Here is a 21,102-nt window from a genome sequence, read left to right as displayed (position 1 = left end):
CATCTAAATGTTAAAAACAAATTTAAACCAAAAAGTTTGCAATTGTGTCATCTTTGCTCAGCTAAAGATCAAACAATTTTGAAAACGGCTCATCTCTTACACAAAGCTTGGACTGATTATGTGCAAACTTTATATGTCTTGTTATTTCACTTATGTTCCTTTTATAGAATCACTTTGTAATCAACAATGTATATCCTGAATAAAAGACAACCAACTAAAGTGAAATATGTGTGTGGTTACAAAATCAGTTTATAACTGAATCTACACCCATACATGGCTCCTTCCGCTTTTAATTAAACAACCCACTTCCCCCCATCCCAGTAAGGCCAAACACTACTTAATGATATTACCGGAATGGGACTAGGGACAGCTGCCACAACGATACCAATAGGCTGAGGAGAGAGGATTGCAGGATTTCCGTTAGAAAGATTAGTCACTCCATTGGTTGTAGCGCCTTCTGATTTTTTTGCTGAGGATTCTCCCGGCAAGGGGGATTGTAGTTTCTGTTCTTGCTGCTTCTTCTGGATTTTCCGTTGCAACTGCTGTTTAGCATCAATAGGAGATGGCAAAGTCTTTACTTGTGGCTGAAAGGAATTACTTTCAGCTGTAGGTACAAAAGCAGAAGGCTGGGTAATTCCTTTAATTCCTAAAAATAAACAGAAAGGAAAGCTGTAATAGTCTTTTGTATAGAAGGCAGTTACAACTCAGTTTCTTTGACTATGTAGCCATTTACTCGACAAAGCAGCCAAACATGACAAATTTTAACTCAATTTTTTTTATAAAGCATAAATACTACATTTCCAGTATGTAAGCATTTGTCAACATGGTTTTAATTTACACTTTAAAATATGGTTCAACTTAGGTGATAGGTGTAGTTAAATCAGCAGTAAGAGATGAAGATTTTAGAAAGAGCAGTAACCACGCCATAAATGTGAAGAGGCTAAGATAAATGCCAAGAAAGCCTGTTTTACATTTTATCAGTACATGTCAGAACATCTCCCTTTCCCCTTCCCTAATTAAGAAATTCATGCAGGCATTCCCATTGTGGCTCAGCAGGTTAAGAATCGGATATAGCGTCTGTGAGGATGTGGGTTCGATCCCTGGCCTCACTCAGTAGGTTAAGGATCAGGCGTTGCTGCCAGCTGCCGTGTAGGTCTCAGATGCAGCTCTCATTTGACTCCTAGCCCCAGAACTTCCATATGCCACAAGTGTGGCTGTTAAAAAAAAAAAGAAATTCATACATTTTCATGATTGTAATATTCGGCTCACAAGGGACACTCAATAAATATTTGTCAAAACCATCCATATCTTAGAAAAAAACTGTATGGGGAAAACAATCTAACTGTATGAAATTGTTCTGCCAGAACTGTATGAAAATAGGTATTCTAGTTATAATATTCTAGATATGCTAGAATATTATAATATTCTATAATATTCTAGGTATTCTAGGTATGCTAGAATGACCTGAGAGAAATTAAGCATAGTTTCTTAGTAAGACTGAGGTTAATATGTTCTAAAAAAAGGATCACTGAGAAACTTTTTAAGGCAGTAGTAAGATCAACACTGAGAAAAAGAAATAATTAAAATAAGCAAGGGATAAATTTTAACTTAAGAAGAACTGATTATGTAATACAATTACTTTTTCAAAAGCTCATTTCACATTTAGGGTGTGGCATTAAGATCATCACAAAGCCATGGTCAGTAAGAACAGTGGAGAGAGGCCAGGGGAGGACACTGCTGTCCTGCTGGCATACCTTGCCCTACCCTTCCCTAGACATTTCTGCTTTTCATCTTCTGTTAATAGTAACAGTTTGGGGAGTGGGAGAAGGAAAGAAAGTGACTGTAAACTCTCAACCAAACACTCCTCAATAATCCCTCATTTTTAGACCCCCCCCTTATCACCTAAGTACTTTTTTTTTCTCCTCAAATCCAACTTAAATTGTACTGCTCCCGTCTGGCCTGCAGCCTCGGCTCTGGCTGCTCAGCACCTGCACCCATGAGAGCCTCTGCCAACAGTTCAAAGCTCACTATTTCATCCCTGCTGCCAGGGTTTCTGGACAGGAATGAGTTCCAAGCAGCTGACTTACAAAAGGACATCTGTAATACAACCTGTTCTTAATATGGAGAATATATTTATAAAAAACCAAATTCACCTTCAAAGGATGAAGAGAAATCACTATTAAAGGTATTTTAAGAAAAGTGGCAACAGCTGAGAACAAAAATTTAAGAGATTCTAAAATATTGAGTAACGACATAATTGTTAGAGTCAGCCTCCTAAGCTACTTTCAAAAGGGACAAATGCTGGTTTATGTATGCCATTTTTAGTATTTTTGTTTAAAAAACATACCCTTCTTCATACTTATGCCTTAAAACCCCATTTGTTCGACATTTCTCTCAGTCACTCTAGGTGAATAATGTGGGGAATAAGAAGATAGAGATGTTTCTTTTATCCCATGATACCTCCTAGGTCCTCAATTTGTTAAAGTACTCTTCTAGGTGTCACAGAAACAGAGTACAGAAAGAAAGGCCTATATCTTTTAAAACCTCATTTTGCCAGAAGATAAGAAGATAGTCTGCTGAACGATGTGACCTGGGTTTTGGAGACAGACAAACCAGGACTCAAATTCTGGACCCACTACTTACCTGACTATGAACAAGTTACTTAACTACTCTTTCAGTCTGTTTCCCAATCTATAAAATGGGGATAAATATCATCTGTCTTACAGGACTGCTGGAGGGATAAATGAGGTAACATGTGTGAACTATCTAGCTAGATAAGGCTGCCCAAACACTCTCCTGCCCCTGTGTAAGTATAAATGAACAGATCTGAGCCATACAATTTATACCTAGACAAGAAAAATTATGATGATGTATCTATAAAAGGTTATTTTGCTGATGTTTATGGTCTTCAATTGACCATAAGATGAGAAAAGAGTAATCTCCCATTCACATACACCACAAATACCTAAAGCTTCTGATAAATTTAAACAGAGGAAAAAAAATGATTCCTTATTAAAATGATGAAAATAAAAAGTAGATATTTAAGAGTATAATTATAGGGAGTTCCCGTCCCGGCTTAGTGGTTAACGAATCCGACTAGGAACCATAAGGTTGTGGGTTTGGTCCCTGGCCTAGCTCAGTGGGTTAATGACCCAGCATTGCCGTGAGCTGTGGTGTAGGTTGCAGACTTGGCTCAGATCCTGTGTTGCTGTGGCTGTGGTGTAGGCCGGTGGCTATAGCTCTGATTAGACCCCTAGCCTGGGAACCTCCACATGCTGTGGAAGCGGCCCTAGAAAAAAGCAAAAAGACAAAAAAAAAAAAAAAAAAAAAAAAAAAAAAAAGTATAATTATAGTTGCTAGTAATAAATCTAGTTTACTATTAATAATTTTTTCATAGAAATTATAATGTCCTAGAGTAATAACATGATTTATTCACTCTTTTAGCTTTATAAAGTATGGCCAAAATAACACATTTAAAAATTTCATTACAACAGATACTTTACAGAGCTCTTAATTTAGGAAGAAGTCATTATTTCAATGATAATGTCAGTCCTAAAAGTATCAATTCTTAAGTTCCTATCTGGGAGTTCCAGTCATGGCTCAGCAGTTAATGAACTTGACTAGTATCTATGAGGACATGGGTTCGATCCTTGGCCTCATTCAGTGGGTTAAGGATCCATTGTTGCCGTGAGCTGTGGTGTAGGCTGCAGACACACCTCAGATCTGGCATTGCTGTGGCTGTTGTGTAGGCTGGCAGCTACAGCTCTGATTCGACCCCTAGCCTGGGAGCCTCTATATGCTGAGGTGCGGCCCTAAAAAGACGAGACAAAAAATAAATAAATAAATAAATAAAAAGTTCTCATCTGAATAAAAACACTCATTTGAAAGCATTTTTTTTTTTTTTTAATCACTGTTGCTATTTCATAGTAGTGCTTCATATGGTTTACTTTTTATGAGACTAAGGTAACTTTCACATTGTGAAAAGATTTATTTATTATTTTTCTTTTTATGGTTGCACCTGTGACATATGGAAGTTCCTGGGCTAGGGGAGCTGCAGCTTCAGCCTGGCCATACCCAAGGCAACACTGGATCTGAGCTGCATATGTGACCTATGTCTCAACTTGTGGCAATGCCGTATCTTTAACCCACTGAGCCAGGCCAGGGATTGAACCCACATTTTCACAGAGACAATGCTGGGTCCTTAATGCACTGAGCCACAATGAGAACTCCAAGATCATTTTATTTATAAGCATCAGTTTTGGGATAGGAGTCTTAGCAACTAATTTAAAAATGTAATCTTATTTTTTACTTGTAATACTTGATTAACTCAGATACACATATAAACTTAAAAGTACATATACACATATTCTTTAAATTTTAAAAACACGATGGAAAAATTAAATACCAACTAAGAAATCTTAAAAGTTTCATATTTCAGCAGCGCAACGTATAAAACCATAGCTTTAAGCTTTAAAAATGAAAGAACTACTATTATTTTTGTTAGTTCAACAAATCCATCTGAATTTAGTACTAAGTGAAGTTAAGAGAGAACTCACACAAATACTAAAAAGACAGAGAGGTTATTTGGCTAAACTCTTCTTTTTACTATCAACTGTAAATACGGTCAGGCGTAGCATGTTAATAATTTTGTACCTGGTGGTGCAGCTGCCATTACAGTGAGAGCTGCCATAGACTTGGTGCCTATATAGTGACTTTTTACAAGGAAGCGGGCTAATTCCAAAACTGTGTCAAATGGCTGGCTTAACACTTTCTGGGCCCACTCACACACAAGACGGCAAGCAGAAGAGATAACTTCCTCATCAATATTTTGAAGCTGCCCAGAAGGTTCAGCTCCTTCCAACTAAACAAAGGAAAAAGGAAAAGTTAACTTTTAAAAGAAAATTCAGAGAAATTACACTGAAGCACATTCAAGGTATAGTCTTAATTAGAAGATAAAATCTAAATCTATCATATGAAGTGACTGGTGTTGGCAGGCATACGAGTAGTGCCTTGCAAATAAGAGACCTAAGCCTGTACCCAATGGGCACAGCCATTGGCTGTGAATATAACATTTAAACATATACTGTTAAACATATATGAAGATAAACGGATATTTTCAATTTTTCTAAAAGCCTTTTCTAACATCAAGAAAACATGGCATGAACAATATTTTCTCTTCTGAAAACTTCATACTATACATGTTACTCTGTAACTTAAGTTTTCCTCTTGACAATATATACCATGGATATATCTATAAATCAGTAACTTTCGTCCTCTTCATTTCACAAGCCATGTTGATATAAGTCATTTATGCTAATAGTTTGCAGCCACTGTTGAATTTTTTGGCTCATTTCTTCAATAAAAGGCACAGTTTCTGGTTCCTGATTTTATCCAAATGAGACTATGTAGTAGCATTTCAATGTTGATAATAAGGTATAATTCTACTTATTAAAAAGAAAAGGCAGAAATTCTTACCCCATCTCCAGTTTTGTGAAAATCAAGATTGGGCAGTGTTGGCATATGAACAAAAGCTTTTTTTCTTAGTCCACTGTAGCAATATGTAATACTTGGTTAAGGTCTAAAGTATTCACAATTAAATGAACTGTTTATATAGTAGGCACTTGAAAAGTAAACATATATGAAGTGAAATAAAATCAGCTGAGATAGCATCTACTTTGAGTTCTTCAGTAAGAGAAACTTTAACAGTAGAAACTCAGGACATTTTTACTCTTTTGAAGCTGGAAAAGTTCTTGTAGAATGTTACTGTCTTAAATGAAACAAAATGATTCTCATCTGTTATAAATTTTATGAATAAATGTCCCTAATAAGCTATGCCAGCCACCAGTAACAAACAGGTCAGAAGGAAAGGAATATCCAGATGGAAACCTGGCAGAGGAGAAGGGAAACTTTAGCCCAGGGCACTGGGACAAAAACAACTCTTAAGAGTGTCACAAGGGTTTTAACCTTTTCACTTCTCTTTTTTCACTGAAACACACAGGATTATCACCTGTAACATGCCAAAGACACATCAAGAGACTGTTTGTACTCAGGAAACAAGACTAGGTTGTGCAACAAGAGGTTAAAGAACACCAGGAGCCATTTTAGGAAAGCATCCCTGTCCCCCTCCCCTTTTCATCTCCTTCACAGCAGAAGCTATGCTTTGAAACAGGCCAACAGCTAAGCAGAAATGATGTATTTCTAGTATGATGCTGAGACTCTCCATGTTACAATCTTTTTCCAAGTGAAGGAAGAACTTGAATAAATCCTTAATTTTCATTTCCTTACTTCTGTCTGCTCCTAAGTATTTCTCTATCACAAAAGGGACATTTTCTATGCCTTGGCTTTAATTTTAAACAGTTTCTATTTACATGGTTGAATGAAAAATAAAGAGAATACTAATCTTACAGTATAAGTGTCACAAGAAAATTTTTGAATGTTGTATGTATACCCAAGGAGATCACTATGTTTCTAAATTAGAGGAAGGAAAGATAATACAACATCATTCTCAACTTTTATTGATATGATTTATAATTACTGTACCTTGGCATGCCTTAGTAGTTCTTATTGTTAAAGGAAAGATGATCAGACAATTAGTAATACATTACAGTGACAGAGTATGGTGAAATCTATAAAAATCCAAATAACCACTATTTATTTTTCTCTGATAAATAGCTGGGAAAATAACATTTACAATTATTCTACTAAATACTTCTGAGTTTATATTTGTTGATTAAAATTTATTTCTAAATATAGTTTCTAGTTGAAGTACAACAGCAGATGTTCTGTAATAAGTTAGAACTTGAAGAGATTACTAAAAACAATTCTGATAAAAAAGGATATTTAGATTTGCCTCTCGTGCCCAGACGACGTGCCTTCATGTTTGGAAAGACATTTTTCATGATCTTTCCAAAGTCAGCAGCACTTAATGGATGGTAACCAAGATTGTCACAATAGCTCCTGCAAAAGAAGGAGGGATTAATTTAGAGAGCATCAGAACTTAGCATTACATTAGCACAGTGCTATTTCAGCTTAATTTGACCCCAGGACAAAGGGAAAAACACATCTTTAAGTCATTTACCAAAATTTTCACCAATACACACTCATCATTCCATCGTTCTTTTTAAATTTTTTTTGGCGGCACCTTCGGCATGCCTAAGTTCCCAGGCCAGGGATCCAACCTGAACCACAGCAGCAACAATGCTGGATCCTTAACCTGCTGTGCCACAGACTCCTCATCATTATTTAAAGACTAACCAAGTCTTAATTAGCTTCTTTCATCCTCAGGGTATACTGTATTACTGCCCTTTTTTTTTTTTCTTTTTCTTTTTCTTTTCTTTTTTGGCTGCTCTGGGGCATATGGAGTTCCCCGGCCAGCGATAAGATCTGAGCCACAGTGGTGGCAATGCCAGATCCTTAACCCACTGTGTTGGGCTGGGGATCAAACCTGCTTCCCAGAACTCCAGAGATGCAGCTGATAACACAGTGCCACAGCAGGAACTCCCCAGTATTACCGCTTTTAATAGCATTCAAAAAATTTGCACTGAGGGATACTGGTGATACAAAATTTTCTAACTAAACCTAATTTTGCACTCTGAAATGAGTGTATCCAGGCTCAACCAGTACAGCTGTATCTCTCCATATAAAGAGTTAGATAGATATTATCTATCTATCTATATCTACCCATCTACCTATCGAGAGAAGGAGCTCACATACTGGAACAATTTCCAGTATAAACATTATGTATGTCAGACATTAGAGATAGCACTACATAATTTAGAACAGAAACATGATATATTGGAACTAAAAGGTGCCTTAGAGATCATTTATACCAATACTCTCATTTTACCAATAAGGAAAAAGATGAAGGCAGTGTTCTCATCACCACCCCTATTACTGCTAGGGGAAAAAATGTATTTTGTAAAGGTAGTAACTTCAAGTGGGACCAGGGACACAAGCCAAGTCTTAACCACTACTGGAATTGGGTGGTCTGTTTTTCTCTAGAGTTGCCAGTCACAGGTAAAAGGGCAATTCCTCCTCTACCAGTTCAAGAGCAGGAAAAGGCCACATTTTATTTCTGGCTGTCAAGGCCTTGTTCATAGCTGTTAGCCTTTGGGAGAACCACTACCTGAGAAATACCAAGAGGAAGTCAGTAGAATTCAAAAAATAATTCAACCAAATCTCCCCACTTCACTCTCCATTATTGCAGCATTAACCAGAATAGCTTCTTCCTGTTGAAGAAGTCATGTGGTAGAGAGCCTAAAAGAGAGGTTCAGGTTGAAGAAGGAAACCACTGGATTGCCCGGTGGCAACATACAATGGTAACTGGGACTTGAGTTCTTACAGATGTGGATGGCTACGTATCTTTGCAATGCTCCTGAAGTGACCTGAACTTCCAAAGTCAACCTGGTAGAGACTAAGGAGAAGGTAGGGTCCCCTTGGAGCCTTAATAGAGAGAACAGTATAGGGCTGAAGACAGTATTTTTCTTGGTTGTAACTTGCCTATCCTAGCACCAAGTACCACATACTTCTGTTGGGCACGGGGTGAGGAGAAACAAAGAAATTGCCTAGCAAATGAATCCCCAACAAGGCTGGAGAGCAGGAAGAAGGGAAAGGAGCTAATATGTATTGAGAATGCCCTCCACAGGAATATTAGATACATCAAATTTAAATTGAAACTAAATGTGATACTCCAAGTGGTTCAGGAGCCAAGGTTTAAAGTACAAAGTTAAAGAGTGGCTATTTTGGGGAGCTGACAATTTAAATGAATTGCATCAAATCATAACCATTTTCAGTAGGTCATCTTTATGGTTTAAACCAGCCCGGAAAGAAAACATGAATGAGCTCTTTTACAATTAAGGGACCTGACATGTTTGTTTCCTCTGTCTGGAATACTACTTTTTTTACCCTTCAAGTCCCAGCTTCATGTTACAATTTTGAAGGGGTCTCTTCTGACTACCCTAGGCAAACCAGTGCCCTTCTGCCAAACCCTCACCATATTCCCTGTGTACTGTTTCTTTTCATGACTTATAATAATGTAACTGCCGATTTATACGTTTGTCTCTTCCATTAGACTGTACCTTCAACCAGGGCAGTGACCACATCTATTTGGTTCACCAGTGTATTCTCAGACTAGTAATAAGATTGGAGAATCACGTTAAGCCCATCTGTCACATTAAACTTTAATATGACATATAACTTAAACTGACTTCATATTTAAAATGACAAGAAACCTTAAAGAAACATATAAACAAAAAAGAACACACTGTCCACTGGCTCCTATGACAATGACAAACAGGCTTAAAAAATCTGAAACCAAATAGAGTAGCAAAGCAATGAGACTAATGAGAGATATAATATCCACTCTATTCTCTTTTTGTGATTTAGGTTTTGATGTTTTTTCATTAGGTATATCCAAGTTTTTCTTACTTTGGCAGAAAGGGTAAGTAGAAGGTTGTCAAAATTGAGTATCAGGATGATCAATGGAAAATTTTCTTATATAGAACTAATTCTGAGTGTGATTTCAGAATGTGACCATCTAATTTCATTTGATTTTTAATTCTTATTTATTCCACTAAAAGAAAGGAATTCACCCTTTGGAAGAATGCATTAAAAAATGACCTTATCATTAAAATATTACTTAATGAATAAATATAAAAAGTACTTGTAGACATAGTAACAACTCAAATTATACCTCTTGAATCAAATGTTAAGAATAAAACTGCTTGTGATTCAAAACTCCATACTTTGACATTTTACATCAAAAAAGAAAATAAAGGTTCCCATGTGGCTCAACAATTTAGGATCTGGTGTTGTCAATGCAGTGGCTTGGGTTACTGCTGTGGTGTGGGTTCAATCCCTGGCTCAGGAATTTTTGCGTGCTGTGGGTGCAGCTGAAAAAAGAGAGGAAAAAAAAAAGAACCCCAATTTAAAAGTAACAAAAAAAATACCCAGAAAGGACATCAAATTTTTTTTTTTTTTGTCTTTTTGCCATTTCTTGGGCCACTTCCGCGGCATATGGAGGTTCCCAGGCTAGGGGTTGAATCGGAGCTGTAGCCACCAGCCTACGCCAGAGCCACAGCAACACAGGCTCCGAGCCACATCTGCGACCCACATCACAGCTCACGGCAATGCTGGATCGTCAACCCACTGAGCACGGGCAGGGATCGAACCTGCAACCTCGTGGTTCCTAGTCAGATTCGTTAACCACTGCACCACGACGGGAACTCCATCAATTTAACTTTGCAAAATATTAGAACTGAAAATGAGTTCAGAAGTTGTCTAGTTCCAATTCCTGCCAGGTATGGAAATATACATCCTCCTAAATGATGGGTTACCTCAACAGGAACACTTCCCTGGATGAGGAGGACCCTATATTGTACTGGGGCCTATCCAATTTTCATTGGTTCTAATTTTCAAAGAAAAAGAATTTTACTATTACAGCCTCCTCCCCATTGAGAAGTTCTAGGTATTCAAAGACTTTAATATAATCATTTATAGGCTATTCATAATTTTAAAACCAGTGCTATATAATAAGCCATAGGTCATTCCAGGCCATGTGGAGATCTTGGTTAGTTTATATCTTGTTTTCCTGCTTCATAACTTTAACTGCAGGTTGGTCTAGCAAGATATGGTATCAGTTAACACCTAACTCAGCGTCAGATTATATTTATGCAAGACTCAAAAAGGGGGAAGGAACAGAGGGTGTTCTGTTCACAAGATAACTAACACTCTAATACCATTCTTAAATTGAGATTTTATTTTTTCATTTTACTTTTTAAAAGTATGCTTTACAGACTTTGAAATTAAACCTAATATTTGATATGGCCATCCACATATCACTTAAAATCTTCAGCAGCAAGCCAATCTTCAATTTATTCATACCATTTATAAAGCATAAAAATATAAACAAAAATCATAAAATCCTAGTGGAAAAATATGGCCATAGGATATATAACAATACCTGAACATTGTGGACTACTCTGTATGCGTTCTATCATTAATCCCTGAGGCAGGTATTTTTTTTCCTGCAGAGTTGTTTTTATACTGCTTTTGAGACGCTAAATTTCAAAACTACTATAAAAGAGCTCCTATTTTCTTGTAGACATCAAAAAAACATGGCCTCAACATTATGTAAAAACACTAACACATGCTTCAATATATACAAAGTTTATGTGTAATCTATAGTGCCTAAATAGCTGTAATGAGGATGGTGACAGTAGCCTCCAGAATGCAATTAAGCTGTCTCACTGCAATGACACATTACCACCTATAAAAAGACTGATAAAAAGGTAATCTTTATACCATCATGTGGAAAATAAAGGAAAATAGCATTACATGTGTATAAAATGTTATAAAGTTCAACTACTTTTATTTGTAAGAACATGCTTTCAATTGTGTAGCAAAACTTTGAAGTGTCATATTCTTAGTTGTGGATTCCTACAATTCAAGGCACAGTAACTTCTGATTTAATGTATGATTTCAAGATCCTTTTCCGTTTTTTTTTTTTCCTTTTAGGGCTGCACCCACGGCGTATGGAAGTTCCCAGAATAGGGCTCTAATCGGAGCTACAGCTGCCAGTCTACACCCCAGCCACAGCAACGTCAGAGCCAAGCTGCATCAGCAACCTACACTGCAGCTCACAGCAACGCTGGATCCTTAACCCACTGAGTGAGGCCAGGGATCAAACCTGCGTCATGATATTAGTAGGATTTGTTACCAGTGAGTCATGACAGGAACTCCCTTTTAACCTTTGGACCCACTTCACCCATCTCTGCCACTCTCCACTACCATCCTCTGGTGACAAACAATATGTTATATGTATCTATGAGCTTAGTTTTTTTTTTTTTTTTTCCTTAAAGAATTTACTTTTTAATTTTTAAATTTTATTTTTTGCCTTTTTAGGGCTGCACCCGTGGCATATGGAGGTTCCCAGGCTAGGGGTCTAATCGGAGCTGTAGCCTATGCCACTGCCACAGCAATGTGGGATCCGAGCTGCGTCTGCGGCCTACACCACAGCTCATGGCAATGCCAGATCCTTAACTCAATGAGCGAGGCCAGGGATAAAACCTGCAACCTCATGGTTCCTAGTCAGATTTGTTGGCCACTGAGCCATGACAGGAACTTCTTTTTAAGAATTTTTAGATTCAACATATAAGAGACCACACTATTTATCTTTCTGTCTGACCTAGCTCACTTAGCGTAACGCCCTTGAGGTCTGTCCAAGTTGTCACAAATGGCAAGATTTCATTAATTTTTATGGCTGAATAATATTCCAATGCATATATATGTGCCCACCACAATTTCTTTATCTATTCATCCATCAATGGATGCTTAGGCTGTTTTTATTTATTTATTTATTTATTTACTTATTTTGTCTTTTTGCCTTTTAGGGCATGTGGAGGTTCCCAAGCTAGGGGTTCAATCGGAGCTGTAGCCACCAGCCTATGCCAGAGCCACAGCAACGTGGGATCTGAGCCACATCTGCTACCTACACCACAGCTCACAGCAATGCCAGATCCTTAACCCACTGAGCAACGCCAGGGATTGAACCCGCAACCTCATGGCTCCTAGTCAGATTCACTAACTACTGTGCCATGACGGGAACTCCTTTGTATCTTGACTATTGCAAATAAAGCTGCAGTGAACATGAGGGTGCATATCTTTCTGAGTTAGTGTTTTCATTTTTCAGATAAGTACCCAGAAGTGGAACTGCTGGATCATGTGGTAGGTGTATTTTAAATTTGTGAGAAAACTCTGTACTGTTTTCCACGGTGGCTGCACCAATTTACATATCTACCAACAGTACATAAGGATTCAATTTTCTCCACATCCTCACCAACTCTTGTTATTTGTTATCTTTTTTGACAATAGCCATCCCGACAGGTGTGAGGTGATTTTCATTGTGGTTCTGATTTGCATCTCCCAAACGATTAGCAATGACGTGCATCATTTCATGTACCTGTTAGCTATCTTTATGTCTTCTTTGGTAAGTATCTATTCAGATCTTCTAGCCAATTTTTAAATCAAAATCCTTTTTTTGTTATTGAGTTGTATGAATTCTTTATACATTTCTGAATATTAATCCTTTATCAGATATATGACTTGCAAAGATTTTTCTCCCATTAGTAGGCTTCCTTTTCATTTGGTTGATGGTTTTGTTATGTAGAAGTGGTTCAGCTTGATGTAGTTCCACTTGCTTATCTTTGCTTTTTTTAAATTTTATTTTTGGTGTTAGATTAAAAAAAATTATTGCCAAGACCTATGTCAAGGAGCTCACTACATATGTTTTCTTCTATGAGTTTTATCATTTCAGGTCTTATGTTCAAGTCTGAGCTGATTTTTCTGTATAGTGTAAGACAGTGTTCCAGTTTCATTCTTCTGGATGTGGCTCTCCAGTTTTCCCAACACCATTTATTGTAGTTACTGTCCTTACCCCAGTGTATAATTTTGGTTACCCTACTGTGATTTAATTGACAAGATATATGTGTTTATCTCTGGGCTCTCTATTCTGTTTATTCAACTATGTGTTTGTAGGCCAATATAATAACTGTTTTAATTACTATAGCTAGGAAACAGGGCTTGAAATCAGGGAGCCTGATACCTCCAGGTTTGTTCTTTCTCAAGACTGCTTTGGCTACCTGAAGTCTTTTGTAGTTCCATATAAATTTTAGGACTCTGTTCTATTTCTGTGAAAAATGCTACTGGAATTTTGATAGAGGTTGTGTTGAATCGACAGACTGCCTTGGGTAGTATGGACATTTTAACACTATTAATTCTTCCAATCCATGAGCACAAAATATCTTCCATTTAATTATATATTCTCCAGTTTCTTTCCTTGCTGTCTTGCAGTTTTCACTATACATGTTTTAACCTGTTTGGTTAAATTTACTTCTTCGTATTTTATTCTTTTGATGCAATTGTAAATGGGATTGTTTTCTTAATTTTGCTTTCTGATAGTTTGTTATTAGTGTATAGAAATGTAAAAGACTTTTGTGTATAGATTGTCCATGTGGCAACATTACTGAATTTGTTTATTGGTTCTAATAGTTTTTGGTTGGAGTACTTATGGTTTTCTACGTATAAAATCATGTCATTTGCAAATAGTGACAGTTTTACTTCTTCCTTTCCAATATGGGTACCTTTTATTTCTTTTTCTTGCCTAATTACTCTGGCTAGGACTCCCAATACCATGCTGAATAAAAGTGGCAAGAGTGGACATCCCTGTCTTGTTGCTAATCTTAAAGGAAAAACTTTCAGTGGGCTTGTCATATATGGCCTCTGTTATGCTGAGGTGTGTTCCTTCCATAGCTGCTTTGTTGAGTTTTTATCATAAATGGGTGATGAGTATTGTGAAGTGCTTTTCCAGGAGCTATCAAGACCATATGATTTTTTTTATCCTTCATTACGTTAATGTGTTGTATCACACAGACTGATCTGTGAATGTTGAGCCATCTTTGCACTCCAGAATAAGTCCCACTTGACATCATGTATGATCCTTTTAATTTATTATTGAAGTCAGTTTGCTAATATTTTTTTGAAAGTTTTTACATCTATATTCATTAGCGGTATTAACTTGTAATTTTCTTTTGGCATCCTTTTCTGGTTTTGGAATCAGGATCATTTTATTTAAAGCCTCACAAAATGAGTTTGAAGAATTCCCACTCCTTCTATTCTTTGGAAGGGTTTGAGAAGCAGAGGTAGTAATTCTTCATTGAATGTTTCATAGAATTCACCAGTGAACCTGCCTAGTCCAGGACTTTTGTTTGTTGGGAGGTTTCATTTATTTATTTATTTATTTATTTGTCTTTTTAGGGCTGCACTTGTGGCATATGGAGGTTCCCAGGCTAGGGGACGAACTGGAGCTGTGGCCGCTGGCCTACAACAGTCACAGCAATGTCAGATCCGAGCTGCATCTGCATCCTACACCACAGCTCACAGCAATGCTGGATCCTTAACCCACTGAGTGAGGCCAGATAGAACTGCATTCTTATAGATACTAGTCAGATTCGTTTCCACTGAGCCATGATGGGAACTCTCGCTGGGAGGTTTTTGATTATTGATTCAGTCTCCTTATTAGTAATCAGTTAGTTCAGATTTCTTTTTCTTCAAGATCCAGACTTGGTAGCTTAAAAATTTCTAGGAATTTGTCCATTTCTTTTAGGTTGTTCAGTTTGTTGGCATATAATTGTTCAAAGTAGTTTCTTAGGATCTGTTGTATTTCTGTGGTATCAGTTGTACTATCTCTCTTTATTTTTGATGTTATTTATTTGAATCCTCTCTTTTTTCCTTGTGAGTCTAGCTAATGGTTTTTTTGTTTGTTTGTTTGTTTGTTTTTGTTTTTTGTCTTTTTGCCATTTTTTGGGCCGCTCTGGTGGCATATGGAGGTTCCCAGGCTAGGGGTTGAATTGGAGCTGTAGCTGCCAGCCTACACCAGAGCCACAGCAATGGAGGATCTGAGCCACGTCTGTGACCTACACCACAGCTCACGGCAATGCCAGATAGTCAACCCACTGAGCAAGGGCAGGGATCGAACCCGCAACCTCATGGTTCCTAGTCGGATTCGTTAACCACTGCGCCACGACGGGAACTCCTAGCTAATGGTTTTTCAATTTTGTCTTTTCAGAGAATCAGATCTATTTTCCTCAGTCCTTTCTATTGCCTTTTTTCATTTATTTCTGCTCTCATCTTTGCTATTTTCCTCTTTCTAGTAACTTTGGGCTTTGTTCTTTTTTTTTAGTTCCTTGAAGTGTAAAGTAAGGTTTTTTGAGACTTTTCTTGTTTCTTAAGATATGTATTTATTGCCATGATCTTTCCTCTTAGAACTATTACTGTATTCCATAAACTTTGTTAGATTTCCATTTTCATTTGTCTCAATGTATTACCTAATTTCTCTTTTGATTTTTTCAACCCACTGGTTGTCTAAGGAGCATCCTGTTTAATTTCCACATATTTGTAAACTTTATAGTTTTTCTTCATGTAATTGATTTCTAGATTCATACCACTGTAGCTGGAAAAAATGCTTGATACAATCTCATTTCTTTTACATTTAATGAGACTTGTTTTACGGCCTAACATACAACCTATTGTGAAGAATATTCCATGTGCACCTGAAAAACATGTATTTGTTGTTTTTGAATAGAATGTTCTTTTTATATATCTGTTAAGCACATCTGGTCTGATGTGTCATTTTTAAGGTTGATTTTTCCTTACTAATTTTCTGTCTGGATGATCTATCCATGGATGTAAGTGTGGGACATTAAAGTCTTCTATTACTATTATATTGGTATCTATTTTTCCCTTTAGGGTTTGTTAATATTTGCTTTATATGTTTAGGCATTCTGATGTTGGATTAAAATATTTATAAATGTCATAGCTTCTTGTTGAATTGGCTCAGTATTATGTAATTCCTTCTTTGTCTCTTATTACAGTCTTTGAAAATTATTTTTTTCTGATAGAAGTATAGTTACCTCAGTTTATTTTGGTTTCCATTTTCATGGACTATCTTTTACCATCCCTTCACTTCTGAGTCATTGTGTATCCTTATATCTAAAGTGAGTCTGTTGTAGGTAGCATATAGATGGATTTTTTTTTGCAAGGGGGGGGTCCATTCATCCCCTCTATGTTTTTTAACTGGAGAAGTTAGTAAATTTAAAGCAATGATTGATAGGTAAGTACTTACCGCCATCATATTTGTTTCCTGGATGTTTTTGTAGCTCCTCTCTGTTCTTTATCCTTCTCTTACTCTTTCTTTGTAGTTTGAAGATTTTCTTTAGTAACATATTATATTGCTATCTTTCGTGTATTTACTATAGGCTTTTACTTTGTAGTTAGCCTAAGGCTTATAAATAAAAACTTATAGCAGTCTACTTTAGGTTGCTAACACTGTAAATATGATCCCATTCTAAAGTTCAGTGTTTTCTACTTTCCAGCCCAGTGTTTTCTGGTTTTATGTTACATTTTACATCTTTCAAACTTCTGTATCCATTAACTAATTATTATAACCTTAGTTAGTTTTATTACTTTTGTTTTTTTAATCTTCATACAGGCTTTATAAATGATTAATCCACTACCTTGCCAGTGATGTTTACTTTCAGATATTTTCCTGTTACTAATTAGTGTCCTTTTTTTTTTTCAGCTTATAAAAGTCCCTTTAATATTTCTTTTAAAGCTATTTTGGTGGTGATAAACTCCTTTGAGCTTTTATGTGTCTGAAAATCTCTTTATCACTCCTTCCACTCTGAATGATAACTTTGCTGGTTTGAGGATTCTTGGCTGGAGATTTTTTTCCTTTAACATTTTGAATATAATTGTGCCAGTGCCACCTGGCCTGTAAAGTTTCTGCTGACAAGTCTGCACATAGTCTTATGGGAGGGGGTCTCTTGTACCTAACTAATTGTTTTTTTCTTGCTGCTCTTAAGATTCTCTCCTTGTCTTTAATTTTTCACATTTTTATATGTGTCTTGTGTGGGTCTCTTTGGGTTTCTTTTTACTTGGAATTTCTGGGGCTTCCTGGATCAGGATGTCTGTTTCCTCCAGGTTAGGGAAGTTTTCAGCCATTATTTCTTCAAATAAGGAATCTGTCCCTTTCTCCTTCTGAAAGCTCTATAATGTGAATGTTAGTCCATCTGATGTTGTTCCTAAGTCCCTTAAGCTATCTTCACTTTTTTCTATTTGCTGCTCTGATTGGGCGAATTCCACTGCTTTGTCTTCAACTTCACTGATCCTTTCTTCTGTTTCCTCTAGTCTGTTGTCGAACTGCTCTAGACTATCTTTCAGTTGAGTTACTGTTTTTTAGCTCTGTGACTTCTATTCGTACTTTCATATATCATCAATCTTGGTGTTGATGTTCTCACTTTGTTCATATATCCTTTCAGTTTGTTCAGTATGTTTATAAGCATTGACTTTGAATTCTTCATCAAGTAAATTACTTATCTCTATTTCATTAAGGTTTTTTTTGCTGAGGTTTATCTTGTTCTTTCATTTGGATCATATTCCTTTCTTCTTCATTTTGTTTGACTCTCTGTTAGTTTCTATGCAGCTGATGAAACCACTTCTCCCAATCTTGAAGGAATGCTGGAGATGAAACTTGTTGTTCAACCCTGCCCTAGGTCTTGGTTGTCCCTTAAACTTTAATGCTTGTCTAAGCAGCCTATTATATTTTTAATAGCTCCCAGTAGTTAAATATGTACTGAGACCTATCAGAGTCCTAAAGAGGATAATCTTAGCATCAAAAATTAGGCTGATTGGAAGCCGGACCATCAGGCAGCAGCTCTTAAGAGTATACAAATATACACACTCTTGAGGGACTGCAAGAGTAAGCCCTTCTGGCCACCAGAGCCAAGTGATCTGGAGGTGTACCCTGGGAAGTTGCAAGAATCTGTCTTCTGACAAGTGTGTAATTCTTTTCTGTGAGATACTGATGAGCTGGAGCAAGACAGAGGAAAAGAGCCAAGAATGCATCTGTTTCTAGAGAGTAGCTCTGTAGGCCACCAGACATATGCCAAACGTGAAGCCTGCTCCTTAGGCCAAAGCTTGAGGAAAGCAAAGAGGCCTCTTTCACAGAAAACATGGCGGGGGTGGTGGAGGGGGGCTGCCCCAGTCTGCTGTCTGTGCAGTGCCTTAGGAATGGGACCTGGCCAAGAACTGTCTTTTCAACTGCCACATTACTTTGGAATGACCAGGAAAGCATGTCCCTGGCCACTAGAGCCAGCTGATCTAGGGGTAGCAGCCACAAAAATCAGGCTGCCAGATACCTGTGTAAAGCTCTCCTTGGGAGTACAATGCCACTGAGGAGTGTGGAAGAGGGGAGAGTACGGCCCTCCAAGGTCTCCAGAAGAGGTTATAATCAGTCCCTAGACACATGATTATTTAGAAGCCTGCCCCTCAGGCTGCAGCCATGACAGCTATGTAATAGGTCTCCTTCACAGGAAAACCAAGCTCTTGGGTCTGTGACTGCTGCTGTGCCTGGGAGGTGGTAGCTGAACTTGCTCTGCTGGTTATAACACATCTGGCACCAGTCCCATGCAATAGAGGTGTCCCCAGGCAGCAGCGACAAAAACTGGAGTACTTGACAAAGATATTGTCTCCTTTCTGACTCTTAACAGTTCCACTGGAGCAGGGACACAGGCCCCCCTGGCCTACAGAGCTAGGAAATCAAGAGGAGTCTCTTGGGTGGCAGCTTTAAAAATCAGGGCACCAGATGCATGTAGTAGCTCCTACCTGGGAGATACTTGTATTCTGGAGCACAGCAAAGGGAGAGTGCAAAAATGGCACCCACTAATCTCTGTCCCTGCAGAATGTTCCAGCTGTCTCCTAGATGAGTCTTCAATTGGATGCATGACCCTCAGGCTGATGATGCTTTAACATATGCAGGTGAGCCTCTTTCACTTAAGTCTAGGCAAGACAGGCTGCCTCTAAGCTGGGCCCTGGGGTGGGTGAGTCCTAGTGTATGGGCCTTTCAAGAGCTATTTCTCAGAATATTACAGGCTCATGGGTCTCAGGATGTGAACCCCAGTGCTTTTTGAAATGAGATGTTTTGAGGGCTTGTTTCTTAGAACTTCGGTGCCTGATGTGGGGTTTGAACACTTTGCTCCTCATGAGAATCTCCAGGTTTTGAGTTCCCTCCTGATTGTGAGTTGGTATGCCACCAGTGGAGGTTTATGGTGAGGCTGTTTCTGATTCTCTCCTACCCATTTCATGTGGTTTTCTTCCTTTTGCCTGATGTGTAGTCATCACTCAGCCAGGCTTGAGGTTTATTAGAGGAAACCATTCCATATGTAGCTGTACTCTGTGCACCCATGGGAGGAGGCAAATTCAGGATCTTCCTACGTCACCATCTTGAACTGTTCTCCCCAGATATTTTATTAAAAACATTTTATAGTTAAGAAACTTGCACAGAATGGTGAATGTGGAAAGAATTTGGTCATCTAGCTTAATCCACTCATCTTACAGATGAGAAGCTTTATTTCTAATTAGTAACTGTAAGCAAACTGAATGCCTAGAAAGCAAACAAAATCATATCATTAATTTTTAATAATATTTATAAAGAGAAGAATTTATTAAAATTACTAACTTCTATTAAAAGCACTTTTTTTTTTAACCAAGACCCATACTATTACTAACATTCGTGTATTAAAAATGACAATAAAAGATATGAAATTTAGGAAGGTTCTAAAGATATGGTAGAATTATACTTTCTTACAAGTATTAAGAAAATAATAAATACATTTGCTAGGTAATACATAAAAGAGGTAAAAGTAATGTGATCGAACATCTAATTAGCTTGAGCCTCTGAAAGCGCAACAGTTGTTGAAATCTTCCAGAGATTTTAAGATGCAATTTGATAGAGATTTTGGAGAGAAAACTCTTTGAAAGGGCCTGACCTTGATCATAAATAGATTTGATTTTTCTTATTGTTCCATGTTCTTGACAGAACAATGACACAAAGCTGAGTCTGCGGCATGCCTAAAGTCCACAAGGCTCTGACATTTGGCAGGAACACTCAGAGAACACTGCAGATGTACACGGTGTAATGTACATGAGGTTTTGGTGCCCACAGTTGGGAAAGTACTACATAAATCTATTAGTTAGTTATGGGGTCTTTTAGTCTAGGCCCTGGAGAGAAATTAAGAGTTGTTATAGTACTCTTAAGCCGAGCTTAGACTAAGATCAAATATTGCCTTTGAAATTCAGGTGATAAATATTATTTTTGTGGTAAGTAACTATATAATAATATATCTGAAAGATTACTTTGCTTGAAGTCAACAAAATTAATTTAAAGAAGAGTTGAACTATCATGAATATATAAAAAAATGATCACATATGACCTTATTAACTAGATCTTTCATTCCAACTTGCTTTTCTGTTTTCATGGGATTATCACCTAAAATAATTTTAGGTGATAATCCCATGAAAAACATTCAGTCATGGTGAATCATGAATAATAGGTCAAGGATTTTATCCTGAAGTTTATAAATTACTAAAAAAAGAACATAAGTTTCAGGGTTGGCCATCTATAAATCCTCAATATTTTAAAAAGAAATTTGTGTCCTTAATTTTTAATAAGTAAATATGTCTACTTTTTTATTTCTTAAGAAAGTTCTG

The 21,102-nt window shown here is 37.2% G+C and overlaps 1 protein-coding gene across 6 annotated transcripts in view; it reads right to left on the bottom strand.

Annotated features, from left to right (window-relative positions):
- Nucleotides 1-21,102, bottom strand: part of RFX7 (regulatory factor X7) — a 139,785-nt gene that overhangs the window by 7,811 nt on the left and 110,872 nt on the right. For 5 of the 6 annotated variants that reach the window (XM_021094836.1, XM_021094830.1, XM_021094844.1 and 2 more), the window contains 4 exons: nt 6,841-6,957; nt 5,476-5,560; nt 4,654-4,861; nt 351-646 (listed from right to left, as the gene is read on the bottom strand). In XM_021094836.1, the coding sequence (XP_020950495.1) occupies nt 351-646; nt 4,654-4,861; nt 5,476-5,560; nt 6,841-6,957 (706 nt within the window). Of the gene's footprint in view, nt 1-350; nt 647-4,653; nt 4,862-5,475; nt 5,561-6,840; nt 6,958-16,678; nt 19,934-21,102 lie in introns of those variants that run through there. The other variant, XM_021094860.1, reaches the window with a different exon arrangement.

Source organism: Sus scrofa, chromosome 1 (genome assembly GCF_000003025.6).
Source record: "Sus scrofa isolate TJ Tabasco breed Duroc chromosome 1, Sscrofa11.1, whole genome shotgun sequence".
Taxonomy (NCBI): domain Eukaryota; kingdom Metazoa; phylum Chordata; class Mammalia; order Artiodactyla; family Suidae; genus Sus; species Sus scrofa.
Note: the sequence above shows the minus strand (reverse complement) of the source record. Positions and strands in the feature narration are given on the sequence as shown.